The sequence below is a fragment of the Lepidochelys olivacea genome (genome assembly GCF_965140295.1).
Source record: "Lepidochelys olivacea isolate rLepOli2 genome assembly, chromosome: 5".
Taxonomy (NCBI): Eukaryota; Metazoa; Chordata; order Testudines; family Cheloniidae; genus Lepidochelys; species Lepidochelys olivacea.
The window spans coordinates 104,365,636-104,384,011 of NC_140415.1; the positions used below are offsets into that span (position 1 = coordinate 104,365,636).

At 44.0% G+C, this 18,376-nt stretch overlaps 1 protein-coding gene across 1 annotated transcript; it reads left to right on the forward strand.

Moving 5' to 3' along the window:
• Window positions 1-306: 306 nt before the first annotated feature.
• Window positions 307-18,096, forward strand: LOC311521314 (monocarboxylate transporter 13-like; the record flags this gene model as incomplete). Its single annotated transcript, XM_084629601.1, has 5 exons — window positions 307-454; window positions 5,867-6,130; window positions 11,651-11,794; window positions 13,001-13,807; window positions 17,870-18,096. The coding sequence occupies exons 2-5, from the start codon at window positions 5,929-5,931 to the stop codon at window positions 18,094-18,096; spliced, it is 1,380 nt and encodes a 459-aa protein (XP_084485727.1). The 5' UTR covers window positions 307-454; window positions 5,867-5,928.
• Window positions 18,097-18,376: the final 280 nt, after the last annotated feature.

The window sequence follows — 18,376 nt, forward strand, 5'->3', positions numbered from 1 at the left end:
ACCAAACCCTAGTTCTCAACAAACATTGGCACGATTCAGATCCAAACTTTCAGGTTGGCCTGATTCTTGGGGTGAACCAAAACTGTCGATCCAAACGCCCATGCCTAATACAAATACAACCACACCTATTATGACTTCTTACCCACCTACCTCCCCACCCCACCCTTGCTTTCTTTGGTTTCTTAGTAGTGTCCAACTGCCTCTCTGAGTGTAGGAGGAGCCAAATGACTTAAGAGAAAAAAAGGAGTTCCTATCTCATACTGCTGTTTGGGCTAAAAATCCTGTACAATGCACATATCCCAGAGATTGGTTTGTCTGACTAGACTGAACGTGGAGAAGAATGAATAACAGGAACTGGTGGTTTGCAATACAAATCAAGAGCTTATGTGACATTGGAAGGTAGAGGAAGAGCTGCATATCCAGCTCAGACCTGGGCTGCTGTTATCTGAAGAAGGTAAAATAATCCATAACATTGTGTTATACTTTAATTATTTTAGACAAGCTTCTGGACAGCATTCTGCTATTCTCAGTCTTCTTGTTAAGACATGTATGTGAGCTGCCTTATTGCCTATATTAGTTTAGACTGTCCCTCACTTAAATGACATTAACGAAGTAGGAAAGGAAGATTTTATTAAATAAGATGGCTTCTTACCTCTATGCTCCAGGAACAATCATTAGCAGCAGCTATGTAACACCTGAAAGTTGTGGGGGCAAAACTGATTTGTAAGGGTGTAGTCAGGGCCAATTTATAACCTCAGATAAAGATCAGAAAGTATCTTACTGAACAGTGATTACAGGGCACAGACATTATGTGGATTTCAGCATGCATTGCTATTTGTGTTCCTCCCCCCCACCCCCAGACTTTTAATCTGATGACAATTAACAAAGGTTTGTTCTGATGTGTTTGTCACTCACTTATTAAAAAGACACTCAGCAGTTGGCTTTCAGTATGAAAATACCTGCAAGTCCAATAATCCCTTTTGTAACTGGTTACATAATTCTGCTGTAAAGCAGCTTTTATAATAATTGTGTCACAGTCCCAGCCTTTTACATGAAGAGATTTGTTCTCCCCCACCCTTTTTTTTTTGATACCTCACTCACCTCAGTGGTGTTTCCTTTCCCTTAAGACCAAGGGACAAGGCAAGGTGCCATTGTCAGTGCTTAAATAAAAAGAAAGGAAAAACTGATTATTATTATTAATAATAATAATTAATAATAATAAAATGATATCGCTTTGCTCTTACCTAGTGCCTTTCGTTTAAGCATCAGAAAGCTCAGTACTTGAATTTTCTCCTCTTTGTGCACCTGATCCTGCTAGGTGCTAAGCATCTCCAACTTCCACTGAATTCACAGGATTAGACTTTGACTGAGAGTGAATTAAATAATTCTGGGGCATTTGTTTATATTGGTTGTATTCAAACAGGAGAGCGGGATTCAGGATTTCTGGATTCTATTCCTGGCTCGTCCACTGACTTGTTACATGATCTGGGGAGAGTCATTTAAACTTGCCGTACCTCAGTTTCTCCATCTGCAGAATGGAGATACTACTATTTGTCTAACACACAACCGAAATGTGTGACTTAATGAATCTTTGAAGGTTATTTAGAGTCCTCAACTGTAGATTGACAAAAGAGTACACATTATTATCTATTATTAGTGCCTGACAAACTTACTGCACATGTCTGACGTGTCCTAAAACTGGTAACAATATTAGAGCTACATTCTGGTTCTGAGAGCCAGGGGAGCACCTTCAGTGCCCGAGCAAGTGATGTGTGAGAGGAACAATGTGCCTTAGTAGCTGGTGAGTTGCGGAGATGTACCACTGCTCCCAGCACCGCCCTGCTGGTGTGCAGAGGTAGATGGGATCATGGTCATCTGCTCTCTAAGTTGAACAGCACTGGTTGCTTCCCCGATCCACACACAGGGCATGGCTACACTTAGAAGTTAGAGTGCATTAAAGCAGCACCAGGCGTCTGGAAAGGCATGTAGAGCGCCTGGACTCCACGGCTGCAGCACTCCCGGTAATCCACCTCCAGGAGAAGCATAATGCTTGCTGCGCCCCGGCTGGAGTGCCGTGGTGCCAGTGTGGATGCCCTGGTCTATTAATGCGCTCTGATCAGCCTCCACAGGTGTCCCACAATGCCTGTTCTAGCCACTCTGGTCATCACTTTGAACTCTATTGCCCTGCCCTCAAGCGAACAACTGTCAGACCCACCCTTTAAATTCTCTGGGAATTTTGAAAATCCCCTTCCTGTTTGCTCAGCCAGGCATGGAGTGCTCTCAGCGAATCTTTCAAAGTGACCATGCCTCCACGCAGCAGGCGATCCGCAGTATTACATACATGTTTGTATGTAAACAAACATGTGGCTGCCTTTTGTGCAGGGGCTCCCTATGTCCTCTCTTCCTGTGCTCCCATGCTGGCAGCCATGAGAGAGCTCTGAACTAGGAAGCAGTCTGATACTAGAAAGGCTGCTTGTACTTGGAACCCAGTTTTTACATTTTAATCAAAAGATCCTTTTGGAAGCCAGCTGCTGGAGAAGGGGAAGTTTCCCTACACATAAAGCATCCCTTTCTTCCTCTCCTTCCATAGGGAAGTCACAGTGACAAGATGAGAACGTGGGGACTTTTGAAATATTCTGCACTTACCACATTTTAGTAGTTAGAGCACACGAGTGAGGTGACAGGGGATCTTGGGTGCTACTTCCAGCTGAGTTACTGTCTCACTTGTGTGTCCTTGGATGGGTCAGTTGACTTCCTTGTACCTAAGCATGAAGGTGGGTAAAAGTAGAATCTTGCTGAAAATGTACTCTCAATAACAACAGATCATTCTAGTACCTGCAGCGCAGGGAAATTTCCCAGAAATCTGGCTACAGTAACATTATTAATTACTCTGATAACTGAGGGTATCTAGTCTAAGTCCATGATTACTAAAACTAACCAGAGCCTGTCAAGGTCCCATTTGCATCATCTGAATCCTACCCAGAGGTTTTCTATGTGGAAGGACTACCTGAGGGGGTGCCATTCCGCCAACCATCTACTTTTGGCATTCCAAGATTGGAGAAGATCCTGCGAAACAAATCTAAGATAAAATTTATCATAAAATTTATCAGAGCAGTAACCTAAATTATGATATATTTGCACTCAGGAGGAGGAGAGAGTTAAGTTGCTGTGTATATTATGGGCTAAATCATGCCTCTTATGTGGCAGAGACAGGCTGGGAAGGTTGAGGAGTACAAGGTGATGTCAGGAGGCATTAGACCTTTGTAAGGCTTCATAATTATTTTGTACTGGGTGAAGCATGACAAACAGCAGAGCTTATTCTATCTGTACAAAGGGATAGCTTGTACTCTCTTGTTCAGGCACAGGGATAACACCTCATCATGACCTTGCTCAGATACGTGCACATATTTGGTCATGACTGCTGCATCCCTAATTGTGCTCCCCAGTGCCTCAGACCAAATTTTGTGACTGCCTCCTTCCAGCACAGCAACCCAGGGCACAGCTGTAACTTTGCCCTAGTCTATATTTTTTACAATATCAGAGCACTTACATATATTTATGGATTTGGCACAAAACCTCAGGTAAGGTATGGGAGCATTAGCCCCTTTTGACAAGTGGGGAAACGCAGGCACACCAAGATTAAGTAACTCGCCCAAGGCCACACAGAAATTCAGTGACAGAACTGGAAACTGAACCCAATTTTCCTGATTCCCAGTGCGGTGCCTTAACCACAAGACATTCCTTCTTCCCTTGAGTATTTATTTTGTCTGGGAGATTTTTGGACATAGTTCAGTCCCCTTTGCAGCTGATTCACTTGTCTGTCTTTTGCAGCCAGCCCTGTCTCTGTTATGCAAATACATCCAGTTCTACATATCAGTCAGAAATAAGAGCCAGACATGTGGCAGAAAAGTTCCTTTGCTTCAGCCTCTTACAGGGGGGAGCCTCAAGCATTTTTTGCTCTGGCTCAGAAAGTTGTTCAGATGGTTCCTTTTTATTCTTAAGAGTGTTTGGTGCTCACAGAACAACATCATTTGTGCAAGGTTACCTTGGGGCTTACAGTGGGCACTTGGTGCCAGGTGGGTTCTGCAGGTCTGGACTCCACAATTGTCACACCTTTCAGCTGCACGCAGACAAGATAAATACAAGTAACGGGATCATTTTCAGCACACAGCACACATCCTCCTTCTGTGATCAAAACGGTCTTCCACACCATGCCTCTTTTAACCGATGGCATACATGCTTACAGCCAGACCTACAGAAAGTCCCCTCCAGTGCCCACACTGAAAATGGTGGGAGGTAAGAAGCATTTTCCTGTGTCTGATAGAGTTCACCCACTCCAGCCCACTTGTCAATCACTCCTGCAAGGCCGACGATCCCAAGTTCATCATAAGACTTCAGAGGAACAATTCTCTCTCTCAGGAATGTACCAAACGAGACACATCTATTAAAATATCTCCAAAAAGGATAACACCCCAAACCACCACTATTAGGCCTTTACCCACTGCCCCCGTACAGGTGAAACACTGATTCCCTGATATGTTGTATGTGGACCTAGAATAACACACAGCTCCATGCTGAAAACCATTCTCAGACTTGCTCTCATGCTTCTCACGCAGGTAAGACCACTATTGTCTTCACCTGTTATAGGATCTTATGCAGAATTGTCTCCTATTATGTGGGCTCAGCCCTCCTGCTCATAGAATTTGATGTTATTCTGAAGTACTGAAAAGTTATTTCATTGTTCAGGCTGAGGCAGAATGTTCCTTTTCATTTTCCATATTCCCTCTGTGCATGTCACATTAATGCACAGGATAGTTAGGTTTATCAACAGTTGATGAATCTTACTCCAAACTGCCTCTTCACCGTTGTTCAGGATACAAGCAGGAACAAGAGAAGGCTTTGTCTGCAACGATCAAGGCATCTACACAGTGATTAAAAAGACAGTGTCAAGGTTCAGAGGTCCCAAACACAACTTCTCTTACTTGACTTTTTCTGTTTTAAAATGTCCCCCGGGCAATAAGGTAACTCATCATACTTGTTACTGGGGTCTGCAATTGGCTTATAAAGTCAGCTGCTAAACTGGGCAACCCAGCAATGAGAAATCCAACATGTTCAGGGGCTTTGCTATGCACATGAGGATGCATGAGCAGTGACCTGCTGCTCTCCCTCTTAGTCCCATTCTTGTAGACTCACAGAAGATTGAAACGGACATCTTTCCTACCCTCTAGAGCTCAGAGACAGCAGGAATCGTCTCAGTTTACATCTCCTACTGAGTCACGCAAACAGCACCAGCCAGAGGAACAGCATGATGTGTATGCTCATGTCTTATGCACACTTGACAACAGAGTGATTGTTTAGCTCAGCCCTGCAGCTGCAATTTACAGAGAGCTGTAGTCCTGGTTTTAGAGAGCTGGTGGGGATGGGGAAGTTGCTGCCAAGGGATATTTTAAATTACATAATGTCAAGGCAGGAATCAAATTTTGGGCTTGGCAGCCTTAACAGCACGGCTTCAAAAACTGGGCAGGCTGGGGCTGTTGAAGGCTCAGTATGAGCTGGGCTCTCTGGTTCCATTCTTTAAGAATATGCCCATCTCTTCCTCTGTCTTTTTCTCTCTCTCTCTTTTCCATTTCCACTTTCTCATTTGTCTTCTCCTTCCTCATCCTTTTCTCCCTGTCCTCTTGCTCTTTTTATCCCTCTTCTGAGACTCCTGCTTCCCAGCTCAGGGACCCTTCAGTGAATGTTATAAACCAAATTACTGAAGTCCACATTATTCTTTACTTGATCGCTGTACTTATAGTTAATCACTAGTCATTCCCAGAGAAGTGGATGACATCTCTTTAATACTGGAACTTTTATTGTTTTGCAGAGCTACTAAAAAAAAATTCTCACACAAAAAAAATCTAAGAGAAGACTCAAGATACAGAAAAGATGCAGCACAGAGTAAACAGCCCACCAGATGGTGGCTACGGATGGGTGGTGGTGGTGTCAGCCTTCATAGTAATGGGCCTCACCACTGCTGTCCTAAAGACCTTTGGTTTGTTCTTTGTTGAAATTCAAAAGCACTTTGATGAACTCGCAAGCACCACTTCCTGGATTACATCGGTAACTATTGCCATGTTTCACTTAGGAGGTGAGTATAAGTGTCCCCTCCTGCCCCCAATGGTCTCTGTGTTTACTGTGTGATTCATATTTCATTAGGTATTTTCACAAACCTGTCAGACACACAAAGGAAATCATGTCTATCTAACTATATACAGAAACACATCCCTCCAAGGTACACATGGGTACATAAAGCAACAGAATAAGTAAATATGGGGCATGTTTACACTAACATTAAACCCTCCTGATCCAGTTCCAGAACTACATCCACATATCTACTATCTGCCAAAAATTAAAAGATGAAGGGAAAGGCAGAATGTTCAGTAATAACAAATAGTGGCACTTTGGAAATTAAGAGACCAGGGTTCTCTCCTCGTGATATGGGGCAAGCTGCAAAAACCTCTGTGTGTCAGTTTTCCCATCTGTAAAATGGGGATGATAATAATTACAATACTGACCCACCTTTGAAGGCATTTTGAGATCTCTGAATGAAATTAAAATCAGGCCTAGATCTCAAGTGTGCAGCATAGCTCTGTGCAAGTGTGACCTTTCCACTCCCTCAGTCTTGAGCTGGCTGCATGCCAAGCCAGTCTCCCAGCATAATTCAATTTAAAGCAGCCTTCTAGTTTATTGAGATTGACAGTAGCAATCAAGGGGCTATTGTAGTAGTTGGGAATTGCCACTGACTAAGGAAGGCCTAGACGTACCCCATTCCCGCATTCATGTCTATGACAGTGCTACCATGTAATATGTTAGAGAAGCCTGTACTAAATTACACTTTTTCCATGTCTCTGGCTGCAAACCCTGCCCACTAGTCCATATCCCTAATACTTATCCCAAGATCTCAAACCCCCAAACAATTTCATATAGCCGCCATTAAAAAAAACAAACAAACAAAAACAAAACAAAAAAACTGCCAGAGAAATCGTTGCTCCTTCTCAGAAACAAATTCACTTCCCTCCACCAAAAAAATGATTGATGGTTCAGTGACAGCTTTTCATTATATACTGTGACAGGGTCAACCCAAATGGCTACAGAAGAGTGACCCTATTGAGATCCAGGAAGTGGGTGGGCGGAAGCCCGCCCACTGCTAAAGGACCCACCCGCAGCCTAAGGGGAGGATCCAAAGGACCTGGAAGCCAAGTGATTTCGGGCAACTAATAAAATAACAGAGACAGGAGTGCAGTCAAAGGGTCAGACAAAGGGAACCAGACAGAAACACTGGGCAAAGAACCCCAGACAGCGCCCACTGCTCCTCGAAGGCGTCAAGGGAGTCAGTGGACGCCGCCCAGAGGAACTGTGCCTGGATACATGAAAGGACGGAGGATTGGATATAGGCCCCACAGTCACAGAGAGTGATAGAAGGCAGATATATTAGTCCCAGATTAAGTAGATCCCTTTTCCCTGGGTAAGGTAACGGGCAGTTCCAAAACAAGCGGGAACTTGATGGAACCAGTTAAGGCAGGCAGGCTAATTAGGACACCTGGAGCCAATTAAGAAGAAGCTGCTAGAATCAATTAGGACAGGCTGGCTAATCAGGGCACCTGGGTTTAAGAAGGACCTCACTTCAGTTAGGGAGAGGCATGTAAGGAGCTGGGAGTGAGAGGATGAGCTGCTGGAGGACTGAAGAGTACGAGTGTTATCAGACACCAGGAGGAAGGACTGCTGGGGGTTGTTCTTTTTCCCCATGCTGGCCAGTAATGAGGTTGTCAAGGTTCCTTCCCCACTCTGAACGCTAGGGTACAGATGTGGGGACCTGCATGAAAACCTCCTAAGCTTACTTTTACCAGCTTAGGTTAAAACTTCCCCAAGGTACAAACTATTTTACCCTACTTCCTTTGGACTTCCACTGCCACCACCAAACGTCTGACCAGGTTACCTAGGAAAGCGTTGTTTGGAGACGTCTTTCCCCCCAAAATCCTCCCAACCCTTGCACCCCACTTCCTGGGGAAGGTTTGGTAAAAAGCCTCACCAATTTGCATAGGTGACCACAGACCCAAAACCCTTGGATCCTAAGAACACTAAAAAAAAAAAAAAAAAAAATTCAGTTCTTAGAAAAGAAGAATTTTAATAGGAGAAATAGTAAAAGAAAAAAAACCCTGTAAAATCAGGATGGTAAATACCTTACAGGGTAATTAGATTCAAAACATAGAGAATCCCTCTAGGCAAAACCTTAAGTTATAAAAAGACACACAGACAGGAATATCCATTCTATTCAGCACAGCTTAATTTCTCAGCCATTTAAAGAAATCATAATCTAACGCATATCTAGCTAGATTACTTACTAAGTTCTAAGACTCCATTCCTGTTCTGTCCCCGGCAAAAGCATCACACAGACAGACTCTTTGTTTTTCCCTCCCTCCCAGCTTTTGAAAGTATCTTGTCTCCTCATTGGTCATTTTGGTCAGGTGCCAGCGAGGTTATCCTAGCTTCTTAACCCTTCACAGGTTAGAGCACACCCATCCTACCCTTCATTCTACCCCATTGTAAAACTATAATAAGTAATCATAATGGAAATTGTTTAGTCCATGAGGTCAGCATATCAGTGACCAATTGTGATACTGTTTGTGTGACTTGCGCACAATCTTGGTCTGAAAAAAAAGTCTATTTGGGAAAACTGTTTTCATGGGAATTTTCAAATCATGACATAACATGGGGCGATGGTAAAGGGACGGATCAGAAAATGTACCAAATACCAAACATACATCTGCTCAGCAGGCTCTGAGGCTAGTCAGATTACATGAGTACAAGTCAGTTTTCTTCCCAGTACCAGAGTATAGGGATAAGGAAATGAATGTTGTGATTTAATAGTTGGGTAGAAAGTTTCCATTCAGAAACTTGTCAGAATTTATCAGAATCTTTCCAGTGGTTGGGGAATTTCAGCTAGGGGTACATAAACACACATATATTAAATATTACCTCAAAAAAAGGTGTAGGGTTAGTTTCAGTTGTGGGGAAAGTTTCAGGTCAGTTCTTCTTTTATCCCAAACTGTTTTTAACCCAAACTATCCTCAACTGTGAAATCCATATTTAGAGAGTTTTATATGGAGGTGTTTGAGGAGTGGGGGGACAAATGAAATTGTGACAAATGTTTTCCACAATCTGACCCTTTGAGGCAACTTTTCCCCCCAAAACCATCCAACTTTGAAAACGGGCAGTCTTACATAGCCTGGAAAGTATGATGCCCTCTCAAGCTGGTATCAACAGTGCAATAACAGCAATAAACTACACCATCCTAAGGGCTAGCATTGTCTTCTGTCTACAGATGGGCCAGACTCACTGTGTGACCTGAGGCAAATTATATAAATGGTCTCTCTTCTCAGTTTCCTATCCAAATAGTAGGGGTCACATATTGCCACAGGAGTGTTTTGAGGCTTAATTCATTAATATCTGTTACACACTGTGAGATCTTTGGATGGAACGGACTATAAAAAGGCAAAGTATCTGTAAATATTATACAGTCATCATCCCCCTAGACCAAGTTCACTGCCTCTCATAATTGGTATGGATGATAACTGTTCCATCTAAATGTTACCTTTAACCACAGTGAATCAAAGATTCATGAAACGCTGCTGAGTATTTTAGTTAGTGGGTAGAGCACTCAGCCTTTGGTGGAGTAAATGGAAGCTCCCAACTTTCTTGATCAGTTTGTAGCAGGAGGCCTCATCTGTACCAGCCATCTCAGCATCTATTATTCATGTGTAAGTGTTCTAACTTGCAAAGAAACTTGGGCTGTTCCATACTCTACACCAGGATTTGTACGTTAGACATGTGCATGAATGAATGGGCAGAGGCCATTAACAATGGCACTCAGGCAAACAGCACAGAACATATCAGTGGTTCCGAACTCTTTTGCCCATTGAAGCTATTGAGGTCAAATACTTTATTCCCCCCCCCCCCCGCACTCTTCCTCTTTCAGCTCCTGTGCTGCCACTATAAACTGATGTTCCCAGTATAGTGGGCAGCACAGGATGTACCCATCACACGCTGTTCATTTCCAGCATGTTTAGTATCGGTCAGCAGATTGAGACTCCAGTGTAAGAAGCCAGCTGGTCTGTTCAGAACTCATCCTGTTAGCCATGAATTTCTTTGCTTCAGACTGTACCTTTACTATTACTCTTAGCACAGTTATGGCTTCATTTTTCCCCCACTCTTTCCCTTTGTTATTCCCCACCCAAGGGTAGAGATTTCCTACTGTAATATGTAAAACAAGATACAGGATAAACAATCTTATTGAAATGTCTGAATGTTAACAACAGAGACCATTTGCAGTTACTGGGGTTTCAGATAAATAGGTATTTAAACAAGTGGAAAACAATTTGCTCCCAGTCTAACTTTGACCCAGTGAGCTAAATGTCATTCCCTCCTCAGACTCTAATTTCTATGATCTTAGGAACTTCATTTGTATGAAATCTGCTTCCTTCTTAAAGTAAAATCAAACCTCGGCTCCCTCTAGTGGCCATAGAAATGTCATACAATTTCACACAGCTTCTAGCCATTTCAGTAACTACTGTACACAGAAGATAAAACAGTCCGTTAAATGGTAGGCAGTAATCATCTGATCCAATGCCCACTGACATCAATGAACAGATAGTCACTGAGTTCAAAAAGCACTGGATTATACTCCAAGAGGAGTACCTAAACATTACTGATGCTTCTGAAATGTGATTGGATCACAGGGTCTAAGATTCTGGAAGTTTTGCAGCAAGTTGTGAATGACAAGTGAAAGAACCAGCCCTCCCGAAGAACTGCTCAGTACCCAGGGAAACTATATAAGCTGTGCTGTTTATTGTGTGTTGTACAGTTCCCATAGCTCACCAAGAGATGCAGAAGCCCCTAATGTCCAACAAGTTTAGGGACTGAATCTGAGAACACATAGGAAAAATACTTCAAATCAAATATGGATCTCCTGCATCTCCTCAGCACATTACAGAAGATTTGCAACGTCAAGAAGGAGTCAGCTTTATCAACTCTCTGCCTGTGGAATTACTGTTTTTTACAGCCCCTTTTGGGTAAGCACTAGAGAGCGTAACAGATAATTGATCACTTTTCTATAGAAGCTTTAAGCCAAACTTTAGCAGATATATAATACTCTAGTATTAAAATCTAATAAATTGACCAAAATATCGTATAGCTGGAATCTCATTCTCTATTAAAAGCTTAGGATCATTTATACAGAACATTATTAGTTTCATTAAATTCAGTAGGACTCTTGCACAAAGGAAATGTTGAAAATCTTTTTTTTTTTCAGAAAGTCTGCTCTCTACCCCAGAATACCCCTCCCTAAACACATGCTGATTATGCTGCTAGAGCTGCCCTTCCTCAGTAGGGAGTCTTACATTTGCGGGGCAAAATTCTCCTTTCAGATAAGCACAACAGAATTCAGCTCTAATTTTCTCATATACATAGAGACAACAGAATACTGGATCAGACAGATGCCGGGTACAGAAGAGAGGGAAACTTTTCCTTAAATGTTTTCCTTTCTTGTGTAATTGGTTTAGTGAGCTTCATGTCCTAATGTTGCGTTATCCTTATTTTGCTGTTGTTTTAGCACCAGTAGCTAGCAGCCTGTGTGCAAGATACACCCATCGAGCAGTTGTGATAATTGGAGGACTCCTGGCTTTCTCAGGGATGACACTGGGGTCTTTTGGTTTCAACACTATCTGGATGTATACAACTACTGGCTTCCTACAAGGTACAATCAAAATGATGTCTCACACCTGCACTTCTGACCCCTCATTTAGGGTGATTTTTTTCAGTGTTTTTTTTCTTTTAATATATCGAATTTCTGCTGTAATGTTACTGGTTTTATTTATTTTCGTTTTAAAGCTTTAATGCACACTCCCCCCCCCCATTTAGGTGGGTAAGACTCTGCATCAGAAAATTGCAATGGCAAATAATCATAACAGATAGATAAGCTTCATTTTCACTTGCAGCTAACTGCAACCAGAAAATCAGCAGCTTTTCATTTTTAAACTAATGAGGCATTAAGGATTTTGCAGTGCATCTGAGGAGCCTCAAAGTAGCAGAAGTGCAAGAAAAATGTGTCCCTAATACCGCACTTTGTGTGGAATAAGTTAAATCACAGGGCCATTACCCTGAGTCACAGGCCAGATCCTCAGCCTGCTCCAACCCACTGCATTGTTCCAATGATGCAAGTAGGCTGGAAAGCTGGTTTAATCAGTCAGCTGGGGATTCCCCTTGATCAGGGAATAAAGCTGACATAGTAACCCATTTCTGGTTCCATCCTGGTTGTGTGAGAGGACATGGCTGAAGCCAGAGCTTCTTGAAATCTGCCAATCCTGGGCCAGCAGAATTGACTCTTGGGAGCTGTTATGGGTGCTCCAGCTTACACCAACTGTAAGGCCAAATCCTTCCAGCCTGTCCTAAGAATGAGGACCACATAAAGATGGCATAATGCCATCTTTGCTCCCTTCCTCAGATCGTGCACTTGAATGCACATCAGCCTAATGCCTGGATATGGCTCAGGACATTTTCACTCTGTGTGTGCTGCCGCAGCAGCATCACAAATTGTATCCAGTTTAAGCTGCATGACTTGTTTCAGTCAGTAGCAAATTGGTCAATAGTCTTTGGAAAAACAAAAGTTGTGCAGTGAGGAGGACAGTAATGCAAAGTTATCTATATGCACTACTTTGTATTTCTGTTTTTCTGGTTAAATGTGTACCTAAATGTCATAAAACACCTGACACAAACATACAGAATGTGTAACACAGCTGAGCTAATGCTGCTGATGGAAGCATAACTTTTTACAATTCCTGATTTTAACTATGCAAATTTAACACAGAAGTAATAGTGTGAAAGCATTTTCTGCTGTAACGGTGTGCTCCTGCCTGGACACAATAGCATGGTCAAGTCTAACTTTTCTTCTCTTCCCATGCAGGTCTTGGGATTTCCTTTTCATGGACACCAGCCATTAGCATTGTCAGCCATTATTTCTCTAACAGAAGGGCTTTGGCCAATGCTGTTGCCAGTGCTGGGGAATGTGCCTTTGCATTCACCTTTGGCCCTTTTTTTCAGTGGTTAATTGGTCTATATGGGTGGAAAAGTGCTCTGTTGATCATCGGTGGCATTCAACTCAATATATGTGTCTGTGGAGCACTGATGCGACCCCTGAAGAACCGTTGCATTCTTGAAGCTAGGAGTTCTGAAGCTCAGAGACCATCCGGCAAGGATGTGCCTAAGGCTGGCAAGGAACATGCATCTCCCAACACACAAAAAACATTCAACTGGATGCTTGTGAAGAGATTGGAGTTTATGCTTTATGCCATTTTTGGTATTTTAGCTGCTATGAGTTTTTTCGTTCCCCCATTATTTTTGGTTCCACTTAGCTACAGTCTAAGGATAGATGAGTCTTGGACTGCAACTCTCCTGTCCATTTTGGCTATAGCGGACTTCATGGGCAGGCTGTTGTGTGGCTGGTATGCTAACCTCCACCTTACTAGGACTATACACTTGCTGACAATGACAGTTGTTCTGATCAGCACGTCTTTGATGTTATTGCCACTGGCTAATAATTACCTGTCTCTGGCAATATTCACTGGCTTCTATGGCTTTTTCTTTGGTGCGACAGTGTCCATCCACATCACAGTGCTGGCAGAAGTTGTGGGTATGTCAGATTTTGACAGTGCCTTGGGGCTCTTTATGCTTATTCGAAGCACTGGAGGTTTTCTGGGGCCTCCTCTTGCTGGTAAGTTGAGATGGCACTTTCATAAACACAGCTTATTAGTGAACTGCTTGTTGTTTTGTAGCGATAGGCTCAAACTGAGAAGTTTAGATCTGGTCCAAATTTCCTCCAGTATGGATTTTAGCCATGTTTCAAGCCCATCTCTAGTTATCTGAGCTACAAAATTGATAATACAAAGAGCCAGACTAAATCTTATGGAGAAAATTTTGCCCCTTCTCCTCCCTCTGTGTAGAGCCCTCCCAGCAGTGAAACTGGTGGGAGAGTGGCAGGATTCCTGCCGGCATTCATGCCCTCATACAAACCTGCTCCATGGTGTGCAAATTTTTGGTGGTGCCAAGAATGGGTCCAAGTCTCGCCCTGCCCCCCCCCACCTGCCTAAGGCTCTGGGAGGGAGTTTGGATGCAGGAGGGGTGCAGGCTCTGTGAGGGGGTTTGGGGTGCGGGCTCTGGGCTGGGGCAGGGGGTTGGGGTGTGGTAGGGGTGAGTTTGGGTACATGAAAGGATTCAGGCTCTGGGAGAGAGTTTGAGTGCGGGAGGGGTGAGGGGTCGGGGTCTGAGAGGGAGTTTTGATGCAGGCTCTGGGCTGGGGCAGGGGTGCAGGAGGGGGTGTGGAGGTCAGGCTCTGGGAGGGAGTTACTTACTGTGGGGGGGGCGGGCTCTGGGATGAGGCAGGGGGTTGGGTGCGGGTGAGGCGCTTACCTCAGGTGGCTCCCAAAAGCGACTGGCACACCCCTCTAGCAGAGGCTCCTAGGTGGGGGGCACCCCTCAAGCACCGCCCCCGCAGCTCCCATTGGCTGCAGTTCCTGGCCAATGGGAGCTGCAGAGTCGGCACTTGGGGGGGGAGCAGTGCGTACAGATCCCCCCACCCCCAGGGCTGTTCCAGCTGCTTCCAGGAGTGGTGCGGTGCGAGGCCGGGCAGGAAGCCACCTTAGCTCCGACTGCTCTGCCAGTGGTGGCAGTGGTGGCTGGGGGCCCCCGAGCCCTTTTAAATCACCCAGGGATGGCAGGTGGGGCTGGGAGATGCTTCGGGGGAGGCACGCAGGGCCAGGGGAGAGATCCAGCCCCCAACATTGGTGGAGCCGGGCCCCTGGGCCCTGAATATTCCTGGAGCACAGGCACCACAGCCCCATATAACTCGCCCCCCCTGCCATGGAGTACAATGCTGTAGGACTCCCAGTGTCCCAGCACAGAGACCATGCTTGTGGGAGAAGCAGAGGAGGGGGATATAGCCATGACGACATGGTATGAACTGTGGGGGCTACCGCATCCCTGAGGCTGTAGTATTGGCCACAGGGTAGCGGTGATACTGCTCAGCGGTAATGGCTGTAGGAGGATTCCATCCCCTTCCGGCCTACTGCAGAGAACCTCCGCTCAAAGCTTGGCCACTTAGGGTGTGCAACAAGTGCCTCCTCAACATACCAATATGTTTTCTGGCAGCATCTCAGCCTATCAATATATTAAATGGAGAGGTGGCACAAAAAACAGTGGGAAGAAATAGGCCACATAGAGAAACCTTGAGTGAGTAGAAATATAAGCTGGAAAAATTCAAGTGCAAAGACTGCAGAAAAATACAAAACACAGATATCCAAGCAGGATATTAAGCAGTAATGCTGACGGAGACTTTGGTGTTACAGCGGACAGCAAAGTAGATATAATTTTGCAATGTGATACGGCAGAGAAAAGGCCAATATGATTGTAAGCCAATGCATATGAGCCATTGAATTTAGTGGGAGTCTTTCGAATCAGTCCCATGTAACAGCATAATTTCAGAAAGTAAGAAATTTTTACAGCCCTTTTCCATATAGTTCTGGTCCGACTGCCTCCAGCATTCTAGGCACAATTAACTGCATCTGCAACTGCATTCATTGAGCAGTCTAAGCTACCTGACTGCATTAGCAAACCAGGAAGTTGTCTAGATGGATATGAGTGTGGATAAAATTAATTGTGCCTGCGTTTCACTGCCACAGCATGATTGTGCACCCACAATATCCTATCCATCCATTCACGTTCTTACACCATACCTGTCACTGTGGTATCTGCAGGCCATGTTGAAGCCCGGCTAGAAATAAGAGTTTCCTCTCTCTCTAATTTTTATGATTCTTTGAAAAATAACTGTCCCAAACAGCAGAGAAGCTAAGAATAGAATGGACCTGAAGACAGGACCAACTTCTTGCCCCAGGTCAGGGCTGAGGCTCACTAGCAGGGTGCCAGAAGGAAGCTCACACTACCCTTCTGAAAATTACTACAGTGCTACCCAGTGACTGTCCAAAATACAGCACCTAACAACAGCAACACTGCAGTGCACTGGGCAACTACAGCACAATACTGTAGGGTTTGTTTTTATGTATATAAATGTGCCACTATCTGTGCTGTCCTCCTGTTTTGTGGCTAAACAGAGAATTTAATTCTGTAGAGCTGTCAGCCTGGTGGCATCTTTCACTAGCATTAAATTCCTGTAAACAAAATAAGTGATAAGTACACTGTGCTCTGAACTGTTCCTGTTAAGAATACGCTGATAAGGGTGATCTAATAGTCTCTGCTGCTGTTTGCATGGAGAGTTGCAGCTATATAGTGGCTGATAATATAGCAGATACTTCAAATGAACTCCTCTTCCCAGGACACTCCAACAGAAGAGCTTCATGTTGCCCTAGGATGACTGCACCTGGCACATTGGCATGCTATATCATTGGCCACTATTCGAGACAGGGTATCAGGCTTGGTAGTCCACCAATAGAATCTGATATGGCAAAACGTATCCCTGCAGGTCCTTTTCTGTTGGGTGTATAGGGCCTTTGAGACAAGAGTGGAAAAGAATACAGAGGGGCCTCCACACTCCCTGAGGGACTCAGAAAATACCATGCACTTAGTTTACAAACTGGTGTCACTGGGCCAACTTCAGCCCTGGCATGAGCAGATGCAAACTCCATTGACTTCAGGGGAATTGCACTTGCTTGCCCTTGGGTTGAGCTTGGCTCATCATGAATAAAGGGATTTAACAAGTGTTAATGTTTTTCCCATCCCCCGTATTAATCTGAGCTGGTATAGGTCAGGTATAACGCCAACATGTGTGTGAGGAGGAAATAGCATTTTCCAACACAATGAAGACCATGAGGCTCCTATCCACTGATCTGGTGGATTTTAGGGGATTTTCCTCTTAGGAGGGTCAGGAAAACACCACAGGATTCACCAGAGACAGCACAAACCCTCCAGTGGCCACTCAATTGTTTGAAAATTCATCCACAGTAAAATCTATCATTTCCCTGTTCCATCCCACAGTGGCCCCCCTTCTATTCTCTGATCACACCGATATAGCTCACCTCTGTCGCCCATGACTTGCCCTCCCTTCTATCCTCTATGATTCACCCTATGCTCTTCCTTTCTCTACATGGCTTCTTCACAATTTCTGTTCCCTCTACTCTCCCATAGATTGTTCCCTCCTCCCCCCACTCTTTGTTGCCTCCTGCCCTGTTTGTGGTCTCATTAGTACTCTGGACCCTCCCACTCTGCAGTAGTTGCTGCTGCTGAGGGAGAGACAACTTGCAAAAAGCACAGCAGGAGGCCATTACCTGCTGTACAGTTCTTGGAAATTGGGTGGGAAACCAGTTCACTAGGACAGATGCTCAAAACCTGCGATGGTGCTAGCCAAACTGGCACTACTGGCTTCTAAACAACAAGCAGTCAGATACTTCATAGTCCACGTGGCTAAATTTTGTGGCTGATGAAGTTGTACCCATGCATCTGTCCATTGCTCCCCAAATTTGCACCTGCAGAACTGGTGACTGCACCCACTAGCAGATGCTTACACACACAATTACCGACTGAGCTTGAACAAGTGCACTTGCAAACAGAGCAATTTAGGCAACTAATTTTGTAAAGATGGGCCTAAACCTGTTCTACATTTGCTGTCATTACAAGTATCTTAAACTGGTGAATTAACCTTTACAAAGCCAGAAGATGAAACAAACTCACAAAGAAAAGGTGTTCCCCTTGTTAATAAGATATCTCAGCAATTTCCATTAATTTCTTCTTGACAAATCACACCACTATCATTTGCTTTTCCCACCAGGTCTGATTGTGGACATGGCAGAAAATTACAGCGCAGGGTTCTACATAGCAGGAGCCACTCTCATCATATCTATTGTATTTTTGGTCGTTATAGATCAACTCCAGCAGAAGAAAGAGCAAGAGAACAACACAGACACTAAACCAAAGAAGCAAATCCTGCTATTCCCTTCCCTTCATTTCCTGAAACTTAAGACTGGAAAGTGTCAAGAACAAGATATGGGGGTGTGACTATTGCTATTTATCTCTAAGAAAATTTGAGGGCTTATTTAAATGTTTTAGTTTAATACATTCCAAATCCCCTCCCACCCCAAGGCTATCGAAGTGGTGTTTACAAATTTTTTGCTGATATTCTGTGTAGGGCTATGCGAAATTCAAAAAAAAAGTCACAACAATTTGCCCGCAAAAAAACCCACAAATTTTCACATATTTTAATGTGAAAGTTGCAGTTTCATCTGAACAAAAATTCAAATTTTGAAATGATAAAATGTATATTTTTTAACCCAAAAGA